Raw genomic sequence first — 25,228 nt, 5'->3', positions numbered from 1 at the left:
GTGTGTATCTAGCAGATATACCTTGTGTTAATGGCAGATTAAATGAATATGAATTTTAATCTTAATCTAAACATGCAGACTGTCTCTCTGAGACTGGGGAAGGCTGTCTCTAAGGCCGTGGCAGACTGTGTCTGAGAGTACCAATATGCAGAGAAGCACAGATTTGTAGAGGATTTTATCGGGCTAAATTGGTCATAATGCTCACATTTAAAAGATGCATTGGCTGTCTCTGTAACTCAATAAACCTCACTGAAAATGTTTCTCTGGATTTACCACACAGTTAGGCGCAGTGTGCACTTGGTGGTACAACTGTTAAGTACATTTTAAAATGCTTATGTACAATTTGTACACAACAATAAGTGCATTTTGAGTTCCAGTGGATAAGTGGAAATGAAAACTTGTTGACTGCCTTCCAAAATGGCCCCAGCTGACCTGTAAGATAGAGCCCTAGGGGCAAGGAATCATTGCTTAAATTCTTTCTGGAGTGTGACCCTCTGAGATGTGGTGTGCAGCATCAGAATAGCTATGAGATTGTACTTCATGTTACAGTTATGAGACTCCGCTTCATGTTTGTTCTTCACGTTATAGCTATGAGATTGTACTTCATTACGGTTATGAGACTGTGAGACTGTGCTTCATGTTTGAGTTATGAGACTATGCTTAATGTTAGTTATGAGACTGCTTCATGTTAGAGTTATGAGACTGTGCTTAATGTTAGTTATGAGACTGCTTCATGTTAGAGTTATGAGACTGTGCTTAATGTTAGTTATGAGACTGCTTCATGTTAGAGTTATGAGACTGTGCTTCATGTTAGTTATGAGACTATGCTTAATGTTAGTTATGAGACTGCTTCACGTTAGAGTTATGAGACTGTGCTTCACGTTAGAGTTATGAGACTGTGCTTCATGTTTGAGTTATGAGACTATGCTTAATGTTAGTTATGAGACTGCTTCATGTTAGAGTTATGAGACTGTGCTTCATGTTAGAGTTATGAGACTGTGCTTAATGTTAGTTATGAGAATCTACTTCATGTTACAATTATAAGACTGTGCTTAATGTTAGTTATGAGAATCTACTTCATGTTACAGTTATAAGACTGTGCTTAATGTTAGTTATGAGAATGTACTTCATGTTACAGTTATGAGACTGTGCTTCATGTTAGTTATGAGACTGTGCTTCATTTTAGAGTTATGAGACTGTGCTTAATGTTAGTTATGAGAATATACTTCATGTTAGAGTTATGAGACTGTGCTTCATGTTAGTTATGAGACTGTGCTTCATTTTAGAGTTATGAGACTGTGCTTAATGTTAGTTATGAGAGTATACTTCATGTTAGAGTTATGAGACTGCAAAAACCGTCCCTTTCCCCTCACGGTGCTTGTCTGAAGCTCACAGCGTGGTTCAGTGCAGGGCGTGTGTCCAGGCGTGTTGCGCCCGTGTGACTGGCGCGGGACTGTGGGTAACGCTGCTGCTCGGCGTGTCTCCGCAGGTGCAGCTCCAGGTCCACCCGAACCTCTCGGCCAAGGAGGACGCTCTGCAGCACATCGAGGAGCTGATCCTGCAGCTCCTCAACATGCTGTGCGTGGCACAGCCGCGCACCGTGCAGGACGTGGAGGTAACACTCCTCCTCCCTCTCTTCCCCCGCTTCCTCGCCCTTTCCTGTGTTTTCTCTTTCATTTCCAGTCATTTTTATTTTATCTCCTGTTTTGGCCCATTTTTGTTCTCCACATGTCACAATGGTGCTAGTGTTTTCCCACAGGAACCCTCAGAAGCCTGTGAAGATGTGTGATGCTATGTACTGCCATGCAGTGCCTATCACAGCTTATTTGAAAAGGGTGTGAATGATTTAGACCAGTGGTGCCCAAGCGTGTGCCATGGAGACCTGAGAGTATACAGGTTTCAGCCAATCACTACACCTGCTTATTTCTCTCATTAACACTCCTTCAACCTGCAGAGAGGAGGGAACTAATTGGTGAAATCAGCAGGCGAAGTGATTGGTTGGAATGAATCCCTCCATACTCTCGGCCCTCCATGGCACAAGATTGGGCACCACTGATTTAGGCTGACTGTGTAATTGGCTAATTAGTGGTGTTTGGTATCTGAATGGCAGGACTCTATAAAGGTTCTCTCTCTATCTTTCTCTCTCTCACCACTTCCTCTGCCCTATTCCCATAATTCCCTGGGGTTTTGTGCGGTTGCTCATGCTTCTCCGTGTTCCCCAGGAGCGTGTGCAGAAGACCTTTCCCCACCCCATCGACAAGTGGGCCATCGCCGACGCCCAGTCTGCCATAGAGAAACGCAAGAGGAGGAACCCCCTCCTCCTGCCCGTGGATAAGATTCACCCGCTGCTGAAGGTGCGAGCCCCCCCCCCTTCAAAAAAACTGTGGCGCCCCCTATGGGAGGCCGCCCACCACAGCAAGCCGGTGTGGAGATTCTGTACCTTTGTAGCAGTTCTCTAGGATATCAACCAACCCTAACAAAGCACACCTCATTCAGGAGCCGGAGATCTCATTGAGCTGCCAATCATCAGAATCAGGTGTGCCGAATTAGGGTTGAAATGAAAGCCTACAGGATGGTAGATCTCCAGGAACAGGGCTGGGAACCACTGCTTAGTCCACGGATGTGAAAACTAGCTTGTGTTCCTCTTCCACGGATCCTCAGCATTTCATAGGCTCAGTCTGTCTCAGTGCACCCTCAGGGTAATGCGGGACGGCAAAACATCTCCAAAATAGATCTGGGGCACTTTCACTTTCTGATTCTGATTTGCTGGCCTGCCACCTTTTCACCCGGATGTGAGAGATGTGTTTGGTATCGAGGGGAATAAATCCAAGGGGAATCATTTTGTTGCCTGAGTGCTCGATGTTTTTCTGTATGAGCTACTTTTGTTGAGTTTCTGTATGAGCTACTTTTTCCAGTACGTCAGACGCCCGTTTTAAGACCGCTCCGCCCCGTGCGGTGGAACTACGTTTTGACAGAGGCGATCGGTTGGCTGAAGGAACGTTGGTCATTACGTTGTGAAGCGGGACGTGTCCCCCTGCAGTCCTGTTTTGTACAAACACTGCTCCATGTGACACCACAAGGTCATTTAACCTACCTGTGCAGCAGGTGTTAAACTCTGCTGACCGTACTATGCTTCTGTGCTTCTTTTTAATCGTCACATCCTATGGAAACATTCATTATACAGGCCTACTTTTTCAGACACAAAGCCTCATTTCTCTCTAGTTTGTATTCGTTGGTAAATATGTTCATCCACTCATATGTAGTTCAGCCAATTTCAGCACTGTAAGCAGAGCACATGATGCTCTTCTGATTGGACTGCAGCTTCGCTCCAGGACAGAATGGTGCTTAATGTTCATCAGCTCATGATTAAGACTGAACTGGAGTTGAATTTCCTTAAGCAGTAAGACTTGCCCTTGTTCCCCTCGCCCCCCCAGGAGGTCCTGGGTTATAAGATTGACTACCACGTGTCCCTGTACATCGTGGCCGTGCTGGAGTACATCTCGGCCGACATCCTCAAACTGGCGGGGAACTACGTGGGGAACATCCGCCACTACGAGATCACCCAGCAGGACATCAAAGTGTCCATGTGCGCCGACAAGGTGGGGCATGTGGGCTGTGTGCACGTGCGTTTGTGTGTGTGTGTGTGTGTGTGTGTGTGTGTGTGTGTCCCATGTGTATTTATGTGCATGGGTTTGTTTATGGTAATGTGTGTGTCTGTGCACGTGCATTTGTGTATGGTGGTGTGTGTGTGTGTGTGTGTGTGTCTGCCTGCCATGTGTGTTGATGTGCATGCGTTTGTTTATGGTAATGTGTGTGTCTGTGCACGTGCGTTTGTGCATGGTGATGTGTGTGTGTGTGAGTGTGTGTGTCCCATGTGTATTTATGTGCATGCGTTTGTTTATGGTAATGTATGTGTGGGTGCGAGTGTGTGTGTGTCTGTGCACGTGCGTTTGTTTATGATAATGTGTGTGCGTGTGTGTATGTTCACCGTGTGTGTGTGTGTTTGCGTTTGTATATGGTAATGTGTGTGTGCGGGTGCAAGTGTGTGTGTGTCCACCCAGTGTGTATGTGTATGTGTATGTGCACGTGCGTTTGTTTATGGTAATGAGTGCGCAAGTGTGTGTGTCCACAATGTGTGTTTACGTTCTCGTGCCTTTGTTTATGTTAACGTGAGTGTGCATGTGCGTTTGCTCATGGTAGTGCGTGTGCAACTGTGTGTGTGTCCACCATGCGTGTTTGTGTGCACATACGTTTTTTTATGTTAATGTGTGTGTGCATGCGTTTGCTTAGGGTAATGTGTGTGTACTTGTGTGTGTGTGTTTGCCCTCTGTGTTTGCGCACGTGTGTGTACCGCGCGTGTTTGAGTATGCTTGTGCGTATGTGGGCATGCAGAGGCGTGTGTGGGTGCTCGCGTGTGTGCATGCGCAGTTGTGTACAGGTGTGAGTGTGCGTGTTTGCGTGCGTGTGTGTGTATGCGTGTGCGGTTGTGTACGCTGTGAGTGTGCGTGTTTGCTGGTGTGTGCGTGCGTAGTTGTATACGCTGTGAGTGTGCTTGTTTGCTGGTGTGTGCGAGTGTGTGTGTGTACGGTTGTGTACGGGTGTGAGTGTGTTTGCATGTGCGGTTGTGTACAGTTGTGAGTGTGTGTGCGTGTGCGGTTGTGTACAGGTGTGTGTGTGTGTGTGTGGTTGTGTACGCTGTGAGTGCGCGCGTTTGCTGGTGTGAGTGTATGTGTGTATGTGTGTGTGTGTGCGGTTGTGTACGGGTGTGGGTGTGAGTGTGTTTGCGTGTGCGGTTGTGTACGGGTGTGGGTGTGAGTGTGTGTGCGTGTGCGGTTGTGTACAGGTGTGTGTGTGTGTGTGTGGTGTGTGTGTGCGTTTGCGGTTGTGTACGGGTGTGTGTACGGTGTGTGCGTGTGCGGCTGTGTGCGGGTGTGAGTGTGTGTGCGTTTGCGGTTGTGTGCGGGTATGGGTGTGAGTGTGTGTGCGTTTGCGGTTGTGTACGGGTGTGTGAGTGTGTGTGCGGTTGTGTACGCTGTGAGTGTGCGTGTTTGCTGGTGTGAGTGTGTGTGTGTGTTTGCGGTTGTGTACGGGTGTGTGTGTGTGTGTGCGTGTGCGGCTGTGTGCGGGTGTGGTACTCACAGTCTGTTTGGGGCTCCAGCCCCGTGGTCCGTACATCCTGCCGAGCGTGCGCTACGCAGGGGAATGGAATGTGATCCTTCTAGACCATTCTGTTATTGTTTCGGTGGTTAGCGACGTGCCCGGAGGCGAGTGCGCTTCTGGACGGGCTCGTGACTGACAGGCCAGCGATGCTTTGAGGGGCGTGTCCATCGAGGGTCCGTCTGTGTCCCGTCTGTGTCCCAGGTGCTGATGGACATGTTCGACCAGGACGAGGACATCGGCCTGGTGTCCCAGTGCGGGGACGAGCCGTCGGCCTCCGGGGAGCTGACCTACGACGACCTGGTGCGTCTGGAGATCGCCGAGGAGCGGCAGTACCTGCGGGAGCTGGACCTCATCATCAAAGTGTTCCGCGAGGCCTTCCTGTTCAACAGCAAGCTCTTCACCGCCCACGTGAGTGCGGGACGACGCCCGTCTGCGCTGCGCGACTGCGTGACTGCGTGACTGCGCAACTGCGGCGTGATGCTCGCAGCTGCCCTGCACTACTACACAACTGCACACTGTCCCAACTGCTCAACTGCACAACTGAACACTGCACAACTGCACTACTGCTCACTGCACACTGCGTTACTGTGCTCTGTAAACTGCAGTGTGATGCTCTCAGCTGCTCTGCATGGTAGCCAGTTACCCATTTCTCACTGTTAGAACTGAGTGGTAGCAGAAATAAAAGGCTGTGCAGATCTGTTCTGGATTTCCTGTGCATTTTCCCCCAATAGAACCCCTGGGATCTGCTCCCACACGTCCTCTACAGGCCAGTATTGGTGGGGATTTCTTGTGTATCGAGCTCTACTTTTCGATATGTTCCTTGCTAGTGATGCATTTGTGTTGCTTTGCAATCTCACGGTGCGTTTTGCTGCTGTTGCAAGGCGGGGGTTAAATAGCACGACACCTTCAAAGCTGTGGTAACCCAGCCCTGGTTCCCGCTGGTTACCACCGGCTTTGCAGTAGCTTGGATCTGGGTCACGTTTGTCCTAATTCAGCCCAAACAATGACAGTGGGAAAGCACCAGCTTTCCATAGTTTCAGTTCATGACTGTGGAGGAGAGGTTAGTGACCTTGAATGGGTGGCTCATTGTTATGATTCCAAGTAATGGAAGATCAGACGTGTTACTTGCGCGTAATCTGGGCCAAATTAAGACGCCCTGGCATGAACACCGAGCGAAAGTTTGAACCAGTTCCACCGCCGCGGTAAGTTTAGATACGGAGACGCGGTGGTTTCCTGTCGTTACGGCGACACGCTTCTGGGTATCTCCGAGCGTTAGGCGCGGGGAAGCGAGCGCTTGCCAGCAGATCGCTCTGATGTCACTCCCCACAATAGAGGAGAAGTGCATATCAGCTGCGCCAGTGACGGTTTTCTTAGCATTTAAGAAGCGTCAAGTGAGTGAGTCAGCGAGCAGAAATGAGTGTGTGTGTGTGTGTGTGTGTGTGTTGTTATGTTGGTGGGCGGGGCTTTGTGTATTTTAGCCCGGCTGACTGGCGGTTATTCTGTGAGTGATTTGGGTACATGCTAATAGCATTGGAGCCCCCTCAGAAGCTGTAACTCGTAATCACGGGTGTAGGCCGATGGAAACGACACCGCTTGGTTGCGTGTGCCAGAGAGCATTTCATTAGACCGCCGATGCAGCTGAAGCCGTCATGGAAGCGCGAGCGTTAAAGAGAGAGGCACGCAATTAATCCCGGAGACGAGCTGGGCGGTTAATTAGCAGGCCTGCGTCCACAATGGAGCCTCAGAGTTTCGGCTGAGTTGCGCAATATCTGCCGCCTCCCTCGTGTTAAATATGAATATGTTATACTGTCGTGCCAAAGTACCTTTTGTCTTTGCAGGCAAATGTATCTGTATTCCCCGATATGCGTCTCCTTGATTTACTGTTCGCGTCTGAGCATTTACCCAGCGGGTTCGTTCCCCCTCGTTCTCCGCGTGACCGCCATTATCTCTTCCTCTCAGGTTTGTACGCGCCACACGCAGAATCTCTAGGAAAAGGCGAGTGAGTTTTTACGAGCTCTGAACGAGGCGGCGTCGGGCACTTAGAGAGGCGGAGGGCGTTCCTCTGCGGGTCCGCTGTGGGGCGCGGGCCCGCGACTTTCACCACAGACCCCGAAATAGACTAATGGAGCCATGAGGGGGGGGGGGTGCCGCTGCCTGTGCTCGCGTGGAAACGGCTTCATGAAATATTCACGGGGAGGAAAAGCCAGGCCGCCCCTCCCCTGCCGAGACGCTCGCTGGTGTGAGGCTGGGCGGCTCGCGGGATTTCACATTCAAATCCTCTCGACCGGGAGCGAGTGGGTCGTGTCTGATCCAGCGCATTGTTCCACGGGCGCTTTGTGAAGCGCCGTGTTCTATGTAAATTATGACTGACTCCAAAGAGCTGTAGCGCACACTTTCGAGTGTGACTTTTTATTAATAATTTTTTTGTCTCAATGTCGCACTTGCGGCTGTGTCAGTACTTGAAGGTGTGAGAAAAGCAAACTCAGCTGGATTGTTGGCTCTTTGTAATCCATTGTTCTTAGGCTGTCTGCTCGTCTGTTCTTCTCCGAACTGCTCAGTGTTTATACAGACACAAAGGTGGGTAGGTGCGTGTAGATGCTTGTCCCTTTTGTGTTGATAGTTTTGTGGATGTTAAAATGTCGCCCAGTCATGGCCAAGACTGCTGCAGGTGCAGTGTGCAGGGCAGGTCGCTGTGTGGGTGGAGTCTCAGAGGAACACCGCCCTGCTCAACGTGTCTCAGAGCAGCTCAACGAGTCTCAGAGCAGCCCAGCGAGTCTCAGAGCAGCACAGCGTGTCTCAGAGCAGCCCAGCGAGTCTCAGAGCAGCTCAGCGAGTCTCAGCAGAACCACCCTGCACAGTCAGTCTCAGAGCAGCATTAACCTGCACAGTCAGTCTCAGAGCAGCATTAACCTGCACAGTCAGTCTCAGAGCAGCATTAACCTGCACAGCGAGTCTCAGAGCAGCTCAGCGAGTCTCAGAGCAGCACAGCGTGTCTCAGAGCAGCCCAGCGAGTCTCAGAGCAGCTCAGCGAGTCTCAGCAGAACCACCCTGCACAGTCAGTCTCAGAGCAGCATTAACCTGCACAGTCAGTCTCAGAGCAGCATTAACCTGCACAGTCAGTCTCAGAGCAGCATTAACCTGCACAGTCAGTCTCAGAGCAGCATTAACCTGCACAGCGAGTCTCAGAGCAGCTCAGCGAGTCTCAGAGCAGCACTAGCCTGAAACTCGTAGCGTAGCGTGTGGGGTAATACGCTCCCTTTAATGGTAATGAGACTTGGAGCCGAGCGCGTTTGCGCGTGTGGTAACGGGCCCCGGGGCCTCTAAAGGCAGACGCACAGGAAGCAGCACACCTGGCCGCCCCCGTCGGCGTGGGAGTGATGTCACCACGCGGCTCCCACTTCCTCCAGCTGTGCGTGCAGCGGGACCATAGCACTCTTCCTCACACTCGTACACCAGTCCCCTCTGCCGCATCACACTGTGTACAGCGGGACCATAGAACTCTTCCTCACACTCGTACACCAGTCCCCTCTGCCGCATCACACTGTGTACAGCGGGACCATAGAGTTCTTCCTCACACTCGTACACCAGTCCCCTCTGCCGCCTCACACTGTGTACAGCGGGACCATAGAACTCTTCCTCATACTGATACACCAGTCCCCTCTGACATGTCACACTGTGTACAGCGGAGCTGTACTCTAGTCCTTTCTATCACACTCCCAATCTCTCAGCCCTAAAGCACTGTCCAGTGGTCTTTAATGACTGCTGAGTAACCGTGTTAAGGAGAGCGTGTTGGGCTCAGTTACAGGGGATGTGGTGTCAGAAGCGCTGGAGGTTGTGGTGTGGATTTCAGCTGAAGTGCGAGAGCGTGCGGTCGCGGCGTGGCTTCGCAGTTAAAGTGTGAGCGCGTGGTCGCGGCGTGGCTTCGCAGTTAAAGTGTGAGCGCGTGGTCGCGGCGTGGCTTCGCAGTTAAAGTGTGAGCGCGTGGTCGTGGCGTGTCTTGCAGGACGTGGAGGTGATCTTCAGCAACATCCTGGACATCCACGAGCTGACGGTGAAGCTGCTGGGGCTGATCGAGGACGCGGTGGAGATGACGGCGGACGGGAGTCCCCACCCGCTGGTGGGCAGCTGCTTCGAGGACCTGGCCGAGGTAGGGCCCGGGGTCAGGGGTGCAAACCGTCTGCCTCACCGTCTGTCTGGAGCCGCACATTTTACACACCAGGGTGAGGAAAAGCAGCACAGTGCAGAAACCACACACGTGTGCTCGCGTACACACACACACACACACACACACAAACACTCACACAGACAGACATACCGTACTACACACACACATGCGCGCGCACGCACATGCACTTACACAAGCACACACAGACACAGACACGGAAACACACAAGCATGTACGTGCCAAGACACATGCACAAATCCCTGGTTTTGTACACTCATTAAGAGTAATTGGTTTCATTTGGCCTTTTGCGGGGACATGATTACTTATTGAGATTCTTAATAATTACATCTCATGATTTACAGATGTTCATATCCTGTACTGTTTATCGCTCCTCTTTATTGCTTTACAAGGATTTAGTCCTGATATAAAATAAAAAACATTTTCTTTGAAAAGTAATAATACAATGAATGCGTTTAATATAAAACATCAATATAAAACATGGTGCATTGCATTCTGGGAGCAGGCCTGCGCAGGAAACTACAGATCCACAGATCTGTGAAGAGTAAGCATCTTCTGTATACAAGACAGTAGTTGGAACATGGGTTTGTGTGACCTCCTCATGGTGTTGCAGCGCCTTTAACCCTTTAAGGTGTAAGATCACAACTGTGTGATTAGAATGTTCTCAACTAAACATTCCAATGCTGATGTCACAATCAATACTGGTCACTGAAAGCACTGGAGTTCTAGAACACTGGCTTAGAATTTTGGGGGTGAAAAAACATTCCAAAAATAGGGGTTAATGGTCCTGTGCTCGCTTACCGCTTGCCCGTCCGCAGGAGCAAGCCTTCGACCCCTACGAGACCCTGTCCCAGGACATCCTCTCCCGGCAGTTCCAGGAGCATTTCAACAGCCTAATGGCCCGGCCCTCCGTGGCCCTGCACTTCCAGGTACTGGTCTGTCTCCTCGCTTTCCAGCTCATGGATTCGCAGTCATTAAGGGTCAGGAGGGCCTGTGTGGGCTTCTGCAGGTATTCAGTTGCAACCGATACACATTTGCTCCATTCAGCTAGACAGCATTTTTTCCCCTCCTGAACCTCCCAAAGTGTGCTTTTAGACGGGATACGCCGACCTGTTTGGATCAATATTTGTTACAGTAAGTGATTAAAGCAGGTGAGTTGAGGACACAGAGATTCGGAAGAAGCGTACTGCTAAAATCACCGTGATCGCGTTTCTACCCATCACCCTGTTAGGGAACCGCAAGGCCTATAACACTGTACATTAGCAGATGAACCAACAAAGGTGATTGCTAAAAATACATGGACCCATTTGCATCTGCAATTCTTATTTATTTATATATCTATTTATTTATGTATTATTTACTGTTCAGTCGTTTGGTCAAAACATAACCAAAGTGACTTACGGACGTGCGATTAACATGGTAAGCAATACCACTTGAGCTAGTGATAGGTTAAGTTCAATTAAATAAGTGCCACTGTTGAGGCTGACCTGAGGAGTCAAACCCCTGGCTCCACAGCGGGGGTTAGTTTGTGGGTTTAGTGTCGGGCCGCCTTACAGACGGTGTCACGTGGTCTCCCAAATTAGCACACATTTCCTCCCCGGTGCCTGGCTGGGTTGGTTTAGCTAGCACAGGTCACCGTGACACAATATCCAATCTTTTTTTTTTTTTTTTTTGCAGTTTCTGCATGTCTGATTGGTTGGCTCTGGTTTCCAGGTGCATAGCTGCCTTTATTTCTGGGCTAGGCCCGGGCACGCAAGGTTGAGTCTGCTCAGAATTACAGACACGCTGTACAGTAATGTGTGCACTAATGAGTGCCTTTTTCCTTCTGACACTGATCCAGTTTGCATGCTTGTCTTTTTATTTTGGAAACGGTCTCCAGTGAGCATCATTAAGAGGCACGCAGGTTCATATCTTTGTGTCAGGGTGTGCATGTTGAACTGCCCGCCCAAAACATATATAACATCTCAAACAATGTTTCTGGTTGTGAGTGACGTAAAATGTACGTGTTTAATTTGTGCTTGTAAGACACTGTCAGAAATGATAGCTACTAATTATGAAAAATGATTATGTGGAAGACTATTCTGCTGTAAGGTGTAGTAAACAGAAATTCCTTTGTGAAATCCTGCTGCGTACATATCTAGACACTAGCCAGAACCGCTGGAACACATCTGATTTTCACATGACCCCGGTGGTCAGCATTTAATCAGAGCTCTTGGGTTGGGTTTTACTGGCTTGTGTTCGGTTCGTCCGTGTTGTTGTTGTATTTTTTTAGCTTGAGGAGCCTGTCAGAGAGCTAATTGTGTCCGCTGATTTCTCCCGCGGTTAGCATCGTTAGCTTGGTCTCGCCCAGTGCTGATTTGTTTATTTTTGCGCGCTCCTCCCCCGCCACCGTAAAAAAAGTAAACTCTGTTTCACCGTAGCTTTTCCCGGCTGATTGCACGTAGGTAGATGAAACGCGATTTCGTTCTGTTCTGAACGGCGGAAGTGGCGGGAAGGCCGGCTCCTCCCTACACCATACACAGTCATTTATCATAATTTGCAGTAAACCCTGATGTGATGTCCAAGGTCAGTTTAGTGCTTTTCTTTTCTTTTTCTTTTCCTTTTCTTTTTTTTAGATCACTATGTCACGCTTTGCAAAGCTTTTGTTTCAAAGTAGAATACTTTTTATGTATAGATATAATACATCTGCATATACCGTATACGATATATATTTAGTTAAATATTCTGATATCATATCTAAATCATTTTGTATATTTTTGCGTGGTTTCTTGCGTTACGTCTGTGCTGTTGCTGTGGTTTGCATTGTCTGTGAAGGCTATATTTTCTCTATGCTAACACTAGCAAAGACGCATTGATGGAATATAGCATTCATACCGTAAGACAAGGACCAAGCGTCCCGAATGCATGTCAGAGCACACAGAACACGGAGGTCTAAAAAAGAAAAGCGTAGATATTTGAATGCCAATCCGGACAGCGTTGTGTCTCGGTAGGAACAGCTATTACTGACGGACTGATGTCATCGGACATCTTCACCACAGAGCTTTTCCAAGTGTACACAGGAGGCTTTGAGAGCCTCATTAATCAGCTGAGAAACGGCTCGGCCCATCCCGTAAAGATGACTGCGTGCCGTGTCATTAACCCACTGTGACTGGCAGTCTGCAGCCGTGGGGGTACACAATATCAGAGTGGATCTGCAGTTCATTGTGAAGGGATGGAGATGTAGCCTGCTTACAGCGCTGAAGGAGGAGATCCTTCCATTTGCTACAGCCCTGGGCAACCGTAGAAACTCTGATTCCCAGGCCCCCACCCCCACTGGTGGGACTACACCGGCATTGCATTGTGGGTGTGGCTTTTATTGAGCGTTCCACGAGTACACGGGGCAGTGCACTGCTGTCAGTGGAAGACTGGCATGGCTTTGCCCCCCAAGCGGTGTGTGCCAGTGGGTACGACACAGTGAGATGGCGTCTGTCTGCGCTGTGAGATGTAGAGATGGAGGAGGAGAGGGAGAGGGAGAGAGAGAGAGAAGTGGAGGAACTGGTACACCATTTTCATCATTCCTCTTTTCTTCAGCTACACCTTCCCCCATCACATTCTCTTACCAACAAGCCAAGCCCTCTATCTCTCTCTCCTCCCTCCCTCTCTTTTTCTCATCCCCCCTCCACTCTCTCCCTTTCTCTTCTCTCCCTCTCTCTTTCTCGCTCTCCCCTCCCTCCCTCACCCTCTCTCTCTCTGATGAATTTGTCTGCACTGCTTGGCTGTTGTGCTTTGTTCAGTGTCTGGTATTGTGAGTAAATTGCATTGCTTTTTAAAAATAGAACAGGGCGGCCTTTTTTTCTCCCAGAGAGGAGGGCCTTGGTTGGAAGTGTGTTTCGCCATGAAAATAAACTATAAATTCATTTAAGATGGCTATGGAGCATAGCCCCAAGTCAGTCAGTACTACACAATGTGTGTTCCCTCTTCTTACAAGTGCTACTTGCATGTTACGTGTGTTTCATTATAAATACATGTAGCGTATTGAAATAAATAATTTTTTAAAAATCCTTCTGAAAAGGCTTGTGTGAAAAGATTTCCCCTGGCGGATCCTTTCTGGATAGCATCCCTGCCTTAAAGCCCTTGTCCATCAATAATGTATCGCGTAAAGCACAGAGAAGACTGTCTGTCTCTACCACGGGTCTCCTGTCCCCACGGCGAACACACACATGCACTCACACACGCGCACGCACGCGCACATGCACGCACACTCATTATCTCAGTCCTAATCTCTCTCTCACACAGTGTGTATGTGTCTGTGTGTTAGTGTGCGTGCGTGTGTGGTTTTGTGTGCGTGCGTGCGTGCGTGTGTGTATGCGTGCACTTGTGTCTGGGTGTGTGTGTGTGCGTGTGTGTGTGTGTGCGTGTGCGTGTGTGTGTGTGTGTTTGTGTGTGTGTGTGTGTGTGTGTGTGTGTATGCGTGCATACGTGCACTCGTGTCTGGGTGTGTGTGTGTGTGTGTGAGCCCGCATGTGTCTCCCTGCACAGACATGCAGACTGTAGTGTGGAGTCTGTGCAGGAGGGTATTGATTATGTGTCGGCTGTCTGAGTAAGAGGGGAGGGCGGGGAGTTTTTAAGAGATCCAGTGACCCCCTCTTCTCATGTTTCCCCTCCGTCTCCAGCACCCGCACAAGCTTTCCCTGCACCACTGACCACATTTACAGGGAGCATCAGACTGGAATTTCAGATTTCAGATTACCCTTTCCAGACCTGCTCTTTAGACGTACATGGCGTTTAATGTGCCGTTAGTGATGGCGCTGTCGCGGCAGACGCATGCGTAAAACCGCAGCGGGAGGAGGGCGTGTGGACAGAGCGCAGGAACATCACTGCTTACACATGTTAGCGGTGGCTTGCCTCTCTCTTCTGACGTGATCGAATTCATGATTCTGCCAGATTCTGACTGAATGTTGTGTTTGTGTAAGCAGCTTCAATGTCCCGGGAACTTTTGTCGCTCCAGAATATTCTGAGCAATATGGGAGTCTAGTGTGGGGATGCTCAGCCATTGTGTGCCCCCCCCCTTGTGTGTATCTGCGGCTTTCTTAGCCCCAGGCCTGACCCCTCTCTCCCCTCTGCCCCCCCCCAGTCCTTCGCTGAAGGCTTCATGGAGGCTGTGCAGTACGTCCTGCCACAGCTCATGATGGTTCCTGTCTACCACTGCTTGCACTACTTTGACCTGCTGCAGGTGAGTAATGCCTCTTACTCACTCACATGCGCACACACACACACACACACACACTCCCAGACCCACTCTCAGCCTTATATCTACATACACTTTGAGTATATTAAGTGCCAGCACCCCCACATTTCTCTGTCCCACCCTCCCACTAATGATATACACAAAGGTGTAATGTGTACCTGTGTGCGTGTGTGTGTGCGTATGCGTGCGTGCATGTGTGTTCGTGTGTGCGTTTGATTTTAGTGTGTCTTTAGGGTGCCTTTAGGACCCCCGTGTTTAATCTCAGACCTGTACTTAGCCAGGACAGAGGATCATCTCCCCCATCAGTTCCCCCCTCCTCACTCACTTCCCCCTGCCTGAAATATTCCCATCTGTAACACGCACGTCTGTAACACACACAGAGCAGACTGCCTGTGTCCCTTCCTGTCAGTTCTGCACAGTAACGCTGCTTTCTGTCATTCACATTACAGCACCATCTTCAGGCTGAAAATTGAACTTTTTGTTTATTTCTTTTTAATTTGCCCCGACATGCCTTTGTCAAAAGTCCAGAATATTTCAAGAGCTGGAATCTTTTAACCAAATGAGGTCCAATGGATGGAACATGTATTTTATTATGAAAAGAGTGTGGTTTGACCAACGTGTCTTGATTGTTCATCTGTGCAAGCGAGTGTGCCTGTGCATTGCTTCATTAAAATATTTGTTTTTATTATCACGTGCACTATTGTTATTTTCAGGTGATGTGCACATACCGCCATTAAATACAACAACCAAGTCTGGCTCCAGAATTTACTGAAATATATATTGTATGCAAATATACAATTCTCTGTTAAAATTATGTTCCTAAGATATAGGAAACTAACAGAGATGTGTGAAATACAGAGTCTTGTAATTCTTATAGATTGGCGCTCATCGCGACAAACAAGTAACCAACTCAGGATCAGTCCGTAGTCCTGAACACATGTATAAATGTAATTGAATGTGGTAATTGCCCGGTAAAGTCTGCTGGTGTGATGTAATGTACTCTGAAGGGTGGAGTACGTCCATATGCATGTCAGTAGAGCCAGGACGCTCCCCAGCAGCGACTGAAGCACTTAATGGTCCGGATTAAGTCCTGACTGTTCCAGTGCCAAGCAGGCCCGGGAATGTGGGCGGGGTCAGGCTGTGATTGGCCGTAACTCCGCCCCCGCACGGCGGAGGGTTGGCTCAGTAGGGGGGGGGGCGGGGAATCCCCGCCTCCGCGCTCTGGAGGAACTCCTGCTCGATGGAGCTCCAGCAGTCGGCCTGCGCCACCAGCGCACATCACCATGGCAACAGATCAGATCATTTTTATTGATCGACTGTTAATGGGCACTTCTTTTGGAGCCAAAAACGGTTTGCTGCATATTTAATGTCTCTCTGTGTATTTGTAGAGCAGACTCTAGGGCAGTGTTGCCCAACCCTTTTTTTTTTTGTGATGGCACACTTTTTATAATCAAACAATTTCAAGGCACGCAGCTATCCCATTGACCTCTAAAACCTTACAAAATATCCCATCATCTGTTCAGCTGTGGTCGACTTTTAATTTTTATTGCCACTAATGTACATCAAATGTACAAACGTACAGAGGGACTCCAGCCACTGTCAGCTCACAGTGATGCACGGTTGATACAGTCGCGTGTAACCATGGTAACGGCGCTCGCTGATGTCAGCGGAAGGGAAGCTCGTGCGGAGCTTTTTCTGCGCGTGCGGCCGTCTCTCTCCCCTCGCCGCCGCGCCCAGCTGGCCGACGGAGGCGAAGTGAAACTCCGGCTCGGCCGTGGCGGTACGGCGGGGCCGCGAGGGAGTTAGCGTCAACTCTGACTTTCACAGGGACCGCGCACGGGGTTAGCGTCAGCGCTAACTTTCACAGGGACCGCGCGCGGGGTTAATCAGCGGCGTGACGTGCGTGGTGCGTGGTGCGTGGTGCTCAGCCGCGGGCTGTTCCCCCGCTACCCATCTCCCCGTGCCCCCCCCCCTTTCCCCTCGCCCCCCCAGGCACAGGCTTCAGAGGGGAATTACTGTGTTACAGACTGTACTCATTACCACACTTTCACCGAGCAGGTGCTGAACACTCTAATTAACTTTGCCTATTGATCCCTCTCTGTGCGACCGAAGCGGTATTAATCAGCAGAACACGGAGTACCACCTGTACTCAGTGTGTGTGTGTGTGTGTGTGTGTGTGTGTGTGTGTGCGCGTGAGTGTATTGTAGTCAACCGTGCAATGTCCCTGTAGCAGGCGTGTCTAATCCTATCCAAAAAGGGCTAGTGTGGGTGCAGGTTTTTTGTTTTTTTTGTATTTTCTTTACTGCAGACAATTATTAGTGAATCAGTTGAATCAGGTGTTTTAGTGCTGAGCTAAGGCAAAAACCTGCACCCACACCGGCCCTTTTGGGATAAGATTGGACACCCCTGGCCTATAGTCTACATTGCTCCATCTCTGTGAGTCTAGCCTCTACCCTGCTGTCTGTGCCTCTGTCCTGTACACAGCGTGTGATCCAGGGGTTAAACCTGTTTAAATCATCCCTCCTCCTCTGCAGCAACTGCAGGAGCGCAGCCAGGACGAGGACGACCGGGAGTGTCTGAAACAGGCCATCACAGCCCTGCTGAACCTGCAGTGCAGCGTGGAGCGCATCTACTGCAAGCACCTGCCACGCCGCAAGCCAGGGTGAGTCCTCACAGCGCCCTCTGGTGGCCCCTCGCTGAACTGCACTGATATGCTGACTGCCTCACTGACACACACTGTCACACCACACTCACCTGCCCAGGTACACTGCCAGTCTCACACCTCACTCACCTGCCCAGGTACACTGCCTCACACCTCACTCACCTGCCCAGGTACACTGCCTGCCTCACACCTCACTCACCTGCCCAGGTACACTGCCTGCCTCACACCTCACTCACCTGCCCAGGTACACTGCCTGCCTCACACCTCACTCACCTGCCCAGGTACACTGCCTGTCTCACACCTCACTCACCCAGGTACACTGCCTGTCTTACACCTCACTCACCCTCCCAGGTACACTGCCAGTCTCACATCTCACTCACCTGCCCAGGTACACTGCCTCACACCTCACTCACCTGCCCAGGTACACTGCCAGTCTCACACCTCACTCACCTGCCCAGGTACACTGCCTGTCTCACACCTCACTCACCTGCCCAGGTACACTGCCTGTCTCACACCTCACTCACCTGCCCAGGTACACTGCCTGTCCACACCTCACTCACCTGCCCAGGTACACTGCCTGTCTCACACCTCACTCACCTGCCCAGGTACACAGTCTGTCTCACACCTCACTCACCTGCCCAGGTACACTGCCTGTCACACCTCACTCACCTGCCCAGGTACACTGCCTGTCTCACACGTCACTCACCTGCCCAGGTACACTGCCTGTCTCCCCTCACTCACCTGCCCAGGTACACTGCCAGTCTCACACCTCACTCCCCTGCCCAGGTACACTGCCTGTCTCACACGTCACTCACCTGCCCAGGTACACTGCCTGTCTCCCCTCACTCACCTGAATTCTCATTCACTGCTGTGTAAAAACGCCTGTAGACCAGGGTCATATGTCTGATTTATGAAATGAACAGGAGTCTGTGTGTTTTGGCCTTACGTTTTGTCCACGCCCCTTGCAGGGAGCCCATGTACCGCCTGTACAGCCGGCAGGTGCGGAGCAAGCAGCTGGCAATCAAGCGCATGAACGAGATCCAGAAGAGCATCGACGGCTGGGAGGGCAAGGACATCGGCCAGTGCTGCAGCGAGTTCATCCTGGAGGGGGCGCTGTGCCGGGCCGGCGCCAAGCACGAGCGCCACAACTTCCTGTTCGACGGGCTGATGATCAGCTGCAAGGCCAACCAGAGCTCGCGGCTGCCGGGGGCGGGCAGCGGGGCGGAGTTCCGGCTCAAGGAGAAGTTCGTCCTGCGCAAGGTGCGCATCTCGGACCGCGAGGACACGCCGGAGCTGCGGCACGCCTTCGAGGTGGCGGAGCGGGAGGAGACCTGCGTCTTCTACGCCAAGTCGGCGGAGGAGAAGAGCGCGTGGATGGCGGCGCTGGTGACGCTGCAGTACCGCTCCACGCTGGACCGCATGCTGGACACGGTGCTGCAGCACGAGGAGCAGGCGCAGCCGCTGCGGCTGCCCGCGCCGGAGGTCTACCGCTTCGCCGTGCAGGACTCCGAGGAGAACATCGTCTTCGAGGACCGCGTGCAGAGCAAGACCGGCATCCCCATCATCAAGGCCGGCACCGTGGCCAAGCTCATCGAGAGGCTCACCTACCACATGTATGCAGGTGAGTTCGCCTGGGCCCCGCCCTCCCTCCTCTCACCTGGGCCCCGCCCTCCCTCCTCTCACCTGGGCCCCGCCCTCCCTCCTCTCACCTGGGCCCCGCCCTCCCTCCTCTCACCTGGGCCCTGCCCTCCCTCCTCTCACCGGAGGACCTCGCCCTCGCCGTCTCACCTGGGCCGCCGTCCCTGCTCTCACCTGGGCCCGCAGTCCTCCCTGCCTCCACCTGGGCCCGAGTCCCTCCCTGCGACTCTACACCTGGGCCGCTCGCAAGCCGCTCCCCTCATCGGCCTCACCGGCACTCTCGAACTCCACCCTCCCAACTCATTCCCTGGGCCCCGCCCTCCCTCCTCTCACCTGGGCCCCGCCCTCCCTCCGCTCACCTGGGCCCCATCCTCCCTGCCTCACCTGGGCCCCGCCCTTCCTCCTCTCACCTGGGCCCTGCCCTCCCTCCTCTCACCTGAACCCCGCCCTCCCTCCTCTCACCTGGCCCCCCCTCCCTCTCTCACCTGGGCCCCGCCCTCCCTGCTTTCACCTGGGCCCATTTGCAGTTCAAGACATAGAATCATGACTTTCTATCTCATCTTTCATTACCTCTGTGTGTAGAAGACCCTAACAGATATATATATATACCTTTAGCAAACCTGTGACTGTGAAGCAGTACTGTTGTCATTTTGTTCACTCTTATTACCACTTGTTGTCCTCCAGATCCCAACTTCGTACGCACTTTTCTGACCACGTATCGCTCCTTCTGTAAACCGCAAGAACTCCTGAGCCTGCTGATCGACAGGTATGTGAATCCTCACACAACAGTTCTACAGAATCACAGTTAAACCTTTATGTCAGAATAACTCTGACTCATCTTACCCATACTGGCACTGAACTGAGAAGGTAACTTGATCATGTCTTAGCTTCACTTTCAGTTCCAGGGAAAACTTCTGTGTAGAAATGAGCAGTCTGTGCTCACCGGTCAGTTCCATGAGTTCTGTTGTCTTTGTCGGCTGCCTCGCTGTTTTGTTTCCTTGGTGTTTTTCACGTGGAGAGTGATGTAATTGCCCTTGTGTAACCATGGTAACGCAGGATTGAGATCCCCGAGCCTGAGCCCACGGAGGCGGACCAGCAGGCCCTGTGGAACGGGGATCAGCCAATGGCAGCGGAGCTCCAGAGGTTCCGCAGGGAGTACGTGCAGCCAGTCCAGCTCAGGTACTGAACACCACGGCGATGGCTGGGTCTCTGTCATACAGTTCTCAATGTGGTCTAACTGTGGGGTCACCCTCATACAGTTCTCAATGTGCCCTAACTGTGGGGTCACCCTAATACAGTTCTCAATGTGGTCTAACTGTGGGGTCTCCCTCATACAGTTCTCAATGTGCCCTAACTGTGGGGTCACCCTCATACAGTTCTCAATGTGGTCTAACTGTGGGGTCACCCTCATACAGTTCTCAATGTGGTCTAACTGTGGGGTCATCCTCATACAGTTCTCAATGTGGTCTAACTGTGGGGTCATCCTCATACAGTTCTCAATGTGGTCTAACTGTGGGGTCACCCTCATACAGTTCTCAATGTGGTCTAACTGTGGGGTCACCCTCATACAGTTCTCAATGTGGTCTAACTCTGGGGTCACCCTCATACAGTTCTCAATGTGGTCTAACTCTGGGGTCACCCTCATACAGTTCTCAATGTGGTCTAACTCTGGGGTCACCCTCATACAGTTCTCAATGTGGTCTAACTCTGGGGTCACCCTCATACAGTTCTCAATGTGGTCTAACTCTGGGGTCACCCTCATACAGTTCTCAATGTGGTCTAACTGTGGGGTCTCCCTCACTGGGTGCTGTGTGTGGTCTAACTGTGGGGTCTCCCTCACTGGGTGCTGTGTGTGGTCTAACTGTGGACCCCCCCTCACTGAGTGCTCAGTGTGGTCTAATGGTGGCGGCTCCCCCACAGGGTGCTCAACGTGTTCCGGCAGTGGGTCGAACATCATTTCTACGACTTTGAGAACGACCCCGAGCTGCGCATCAGGCTGGAGGAGTACATCACCGGCATCATCCAGCTGAGAGGTCTGTTTCCATGCCAACCAGAACTCTTATCGTGCCATCCATTTGCAGCGAGCTCCCCTTTTATTCAGCTTTTATCCAAAGCGTGGATCTGAACCGCAGTTCGATTCAGACTTCAATGAGCTGGATCGCTGCAGAACACTACAGGGCACGTAGTGCAGTAGTAGAGGCAGAAACTGGGGATTTTCAAGACTAGGCTTGATACGGTGTTAGATACTATCTAGTCTGTAGGTATGTAGAGCACTGATTCAGTCAGGAAAATGGCGAGCATTGTTGGGCTGAACGACCTGTTCTCGTCATTCTGTTGTGCTGTGTTATGTTAAAAAGAATACTGACCAGATTAAGTGAAAAATATAGTGCAGTACATTATTGCGCTGGACTTGCGTTACCAGACCTGTACTTTGTATACGATCTTGATTTGGTCCAGCCTGCAGTCCATAATCTGTATCATGGCGTTGAACGTTCCACTGAGCGCGTGCGATCGATTTTGAGGCGGCCGTTTGATCCGGACAGGCAAGTCGATGAGGAAGTGGGTGGAGTCCATCAACAAGATCATCAAGCGCAAGATGCAGACGCAGTCGAACGGCGTGAGCCACAACATCACCTTCGAGAGCCCGCCCCCGCCGATAGAGTGGCACATCAGCCGGGCAGGGCAGGTCAACACCTTCGACCTCATGACCCTTCACCCCATCGAGATCGCCCGCCAGCTCACGCTGCTGGAGTCGGAGCTCTACAGGTGCGTTTGAGTTCGCGTTTGGGTTCGGTTCGGAAGGTTTGAGCGCTCGCACCCCTCGTCCCGAAAAGCCTCAGGGACGTCCTCCCGTTGTGTGTATCTGAAGAAAACGTTTTTTAAACATACAAAAATGGCAAGCTATTCACACATAATGAAGCACTGTCTGCAAAATCTAGGCAAACAAAGGAGGGAAAAAATTGACAGTTGCTGAAATCCATCCACCCCATCCCCCTACCCCCCTACCATTTGCAATCTCTATTCCCCCCCTTTAGAATGTGTATTGATTGTTCTCTCTCTTTCCCTCTTTCTCTTGCCCGTCTTTCTTTCTCCCTCTTTCTCCCCCCTCCCCCTCCCTCTCTCCCTCTTTCTCCCCCCCTCCCCCTCCCTCTCTCTCCCTCTTTCTCCCTCTCTCTCACTCCCTCCCTCCCTCCCTCCCTCTCCCCCCTCTCTTCCTCCCTCCTTCCCTCCCTCCCTCCCTCTCTCCCCCACAGGGCGGTCAGGCCCTCTGAGCTGGTGGGAGCGTCTGGACGAAGGAGGACAAGGAGAAGAACTCGCCCAACCTGCTCCGCATGATCCGCCACACCACCAACCTGACGCTGTGGTTCGAGAAGTGAGCGCCCCCCCCGCCGCCTCGCCGCCCCGTGTGCCCCCATCCCCCCCGCCGCCTCGCTGCCCCGTGGTGCCCCCCCGCCTCGCCGCCCGTGGTGCCCCCCCCCCCCCGGCGCTCAGCGGCTAACGCTCCCCCTCTCTGTCCCAGGTGCATCGTGGAGGCGCAGAACCTGGAGGAGAGGGTGGCGGTGCTGGGCCGCATCATCGAGATCCTGCAGGTGTTCCAGGAGCTCAACAACTTCAACGGCGTGCTGGAGATCGTCAGCGCCATCAACTCCGTGCCCGTCTACAGGCTCGATCACACCATCGAGGTGAGCGGGGGCGCTCCCTCTGTCTGCGCCTCTGGGCACGCCGCAGGCTCTGGGCCACTTCCTGTTGCGTGCCTCCGGTTTCCTGTGCACGCCTGAAGTAAGAGCCCAATCGTTCCTTCTGCAGGCCGTGCCGGAGAGGAGGAGGAAAGTTCTGGAAGAAGCCGTGGAGCTCAGCCAGGACCACTTTAAGAAGTACTTGGCGAAGCTCAAGTCCATAAACCCACCTTGTGTGCCTTTCTTTGGTAAGACCCCTCACTGCGATGGAATGGGTGTGCCACCTGACCCAGTGACCATGTGCTTGTGTATCATTGCAAGCAGTCCATCCTGATCTCTCTCTCTCTCTCTCTCTCTCTCCCTCCCTCCCCTCACTCCCTCCATCCCTCCGTTCTCAGGTATCTATCTCACCAACATCCTGAAGACGGAGGAGGGGAACCCCGACTTCCTCAAGCGCCACGGGAAGGAGCTGATCAACTTCAGCAAGCGGCGGAAAGTGGCCGAGATCACGGGCGAGATCCAGCAGTACCAGAACCAGCCCTACTGCCTGCGGACCGAGCCCGACATCAAGGTGGGTCACGACCCCCTGCCCCCCCACACACCGCCGCCTGGAGGGAGGAGGGAGGAGAGAGTGTCTCTAACAGGCCCTGGCTGTGTCCTCTACCCCACAGAGGTTCTTCGAAAACCTGAACCCCATGGGTAACATGAGCGAGAAGGAGTTCTCCGACTACCTGTTCAACAAGTCCCTGGAGATCGAGCCTCGGAACTGCAAGCAGCCGCCCAGATTTGTGAGTGACAGGGTGAACTGTAGACTGTAGATTGGGGCATATGTTATTCATGTATTAATGGCGCATTTTTGGCTGGACTGCAACCGCGGGGCCAGCCCTACAAACGCGAATGTCTGTGACTGACTGACTGACTGACTGACTGACTGAGTGATAAAGTTACACTGCGCATGTCTGTGACGTCGGCCGGTTCGGTCCAGCCATATACTAGGTTTTAACCTGGTCTTGTTGTTATTAATGGCACATATGTTATTATTAATTAATGCTGCATATGTTATTTATGTATTCATTAATGTCACATTGTATCATTAATAGTGCATATGTTATTAATGTATTAATTAATGCTGCATATGTTATTCATGTATTAATTAATGGTACATTGCATCACTAATAGTGCGTATGTTATTAGTGTAGCTTGTGTGGCAGAAGGGTTCTGGCCCAGAAGTGACTTATGGTAAATGGACTGCATTTATATAGCGCTTTTATCCAAAGCGCTTTACAATTGATGCCTCTCATTCGCCAGAGCAGTTAGGGGTTAGGGGTTAGGTGTCTTGCTCAAGGACACTTCGACACGCCCAGGGCGGGGTTTGAACCGGCAACCCTCCGACTGCCAGACAATCGGTCTTACCTCCTGAGCCATGTCGCCCCGACATCGCTGGCCGCTCATCAGTCCCCTCCGGTATCAGAGCATCTGAAACTGAACAAGCCGAGCTCATCTGAGCAGGGCTATAAACACAGTCTGCATACCGCGCCAGTAAAACGTGCATTATTTCATAATGGACATTATTAAGTCTCCATCTTGGACATCTCCATTACCGCATTGTTAATGTGTTCCCAAAATTTATGGACGGATCGGAGGCAGTTATGTTTCTCTGTGGAGTATCTATAAGCTGGTGTGCACTGGTTTATGCTGATTATACTAGTTTGTGATGGTTTATACTGGTTTTGGCTGGTTTGCGTTGGTTTGTGCTGTTTTACACTGGTTTTTGCTGGTTTATAACTGTTTTCAGTGGTTTGTACTGGTTTATATTCATTTGTACTGGTTTGTGACGGTTTGCGCTGGTTTGAAGTGGTTTGTGCTGGTTCGTACTTGTTTGTGCTGGTTTGCACTGGTTTGTGCTGGTTTATACTTGTTTGTGCTGGTTTGCAGTGGTTTGTGCTGGTTTGCACTGGTTTGTGGTTGCCATTGATTGTTCGTCCTGCTCTGTTCCGCAGCCCCGGAAGACTCCGTTCCCCCTGAAGTCGCCGGGGATCCGGCCGGTGCGACACACCTCTACCTCAGGCACCCTGAAAGGCCACCCCGTCCCGCTGGAGAGGGAGCCCCCCCACAAGATAACCTTCCGCAGCATCGCCGAGACCGAGCCGGACATGGCCCCCTCTGTGCCCACCTCCCCAAACACGCCCACCCCGCCCCCGTCCGCCTCCTCCGACCTCTCCGTGTTCATGGAGCCTGATCTCAACAGCTCCTACGGTGAGCCCTGCTCTCTGTCTGTCAGTCTCTCTGTCTCGGTTTCTCTCTTTCTCCCTCCCTCTCTCCCCTCATTCTAAACCTTCCCCCCATGTTGTTCAATAAATGAGAAACTCTCTGGTTGTTTCGTCTCCTGGGTCATTCAGGGGAAAAATTACCCTTTTTATGGACCATTTTGTCCCTAATATTCTCAATGACTGTTTGTTTTTTTCCCCCCTCAAAAGCATACCAATGGTCTGTGCTCCGTGGTTACGTTTGACACAGGCGTCGAACATCAGAAAGATCAGAGAGATTTTCCCCCGGGATGACCCCCAGTCTGTGTCATTGCTCTAACTGGCCCTGCTGAGCGGGAGCACACCTGTCAGCCCTAAACTTCTGTTTATTACAGGTAGCTCCGCCTTCGCCACAGTTCTGCTGCCGCATTCGAG

The 25,228-nt window shown here is 51.6% G+C and overlaps 1 protein-coding gene across 1 annotated transcript in view; it reads left to right on the top strand.

Moving 5' to 3' along the window:
• sos2 (son of sevenless homolog 2 (Drosophila)) overlaps positions 1 to 25,228 on the top strand; it is a 42,077-nt gene that overhangs the window by 14,529 nt on the left and 2,320 nt on the right. Inside the window, 21 exon segments of the mRNA XM_064320872.1 lie at positions 1,490 to 1,615; positions 2,223 to 2,354; positions 3,435 to 3,599; positions 5,362 to 5,568; positions 9,164 to 9,307; positions 10,162 to 10,272; positions 14,457 to 14,555; positions 17,105 to 17,232; positions 18,201 to 18,853; positions 19,555 to 19,636; positions 19,927 to 20,049; positions 20,791 to 20,903; positions 21,414 to 21,636; positions 22,125 to 22,144; positions 22,147 to 22,243; positions 22,391 to 22,553; positions 22,678 to 22,795; positions 22,946 to 23,118; positions 23,219 to 23,335; positions 24,548 to 24,803; positions 25,189 to 25,227. Coding sequence (XP_064176942.1) covers positions 1,490 to 1,615; positions 2,223 to 2,354; positions 3,435 to 3,599; positions 5,362 to 5,568; positions 9,164 to 9,307; positions 10,162 to 10,272; positions 14,457 to 14,555; positions 17,105 to 17,232; positions 18,201 to 18,853; positions 19,555 to 19,636; positions 19,927 to 20,049; positions 20,791 to 20,903; positions 21,414 to 21,636; positions 22,125 to 22,144; positions 22,147 to 22,243; positions 22,391 to 22,553; positions 22,678 to 22,795; positions 22,946 to 23,118; positions 23,219 to 23,335; positions 24,548 to 24,803; positions 25,189 to 25,227 — 3,289 coding nt within the window.

The sequence above is a fragment of the Anguilla rostrata genome, chromosome 1 (assembly GCF_018555375.3).
Source record: "Anguilla rostrata isolate EN2019 chromosome 1, ASM1855537v3, whole genome shotgun sequence".
In the NCBI taxonomy this organism is placed as follows: domain Eukaryota; kingdom Metazoa; phylum Chordata; class Actinopteri; order Anguilliformes; family Anguillidae; genus Anguilla; species Anguilla rostrata.
Note: the sequence above shows the minus strand (reverse complement) of the source record. Positions and strands in the feature narration are given on the sequence as shown.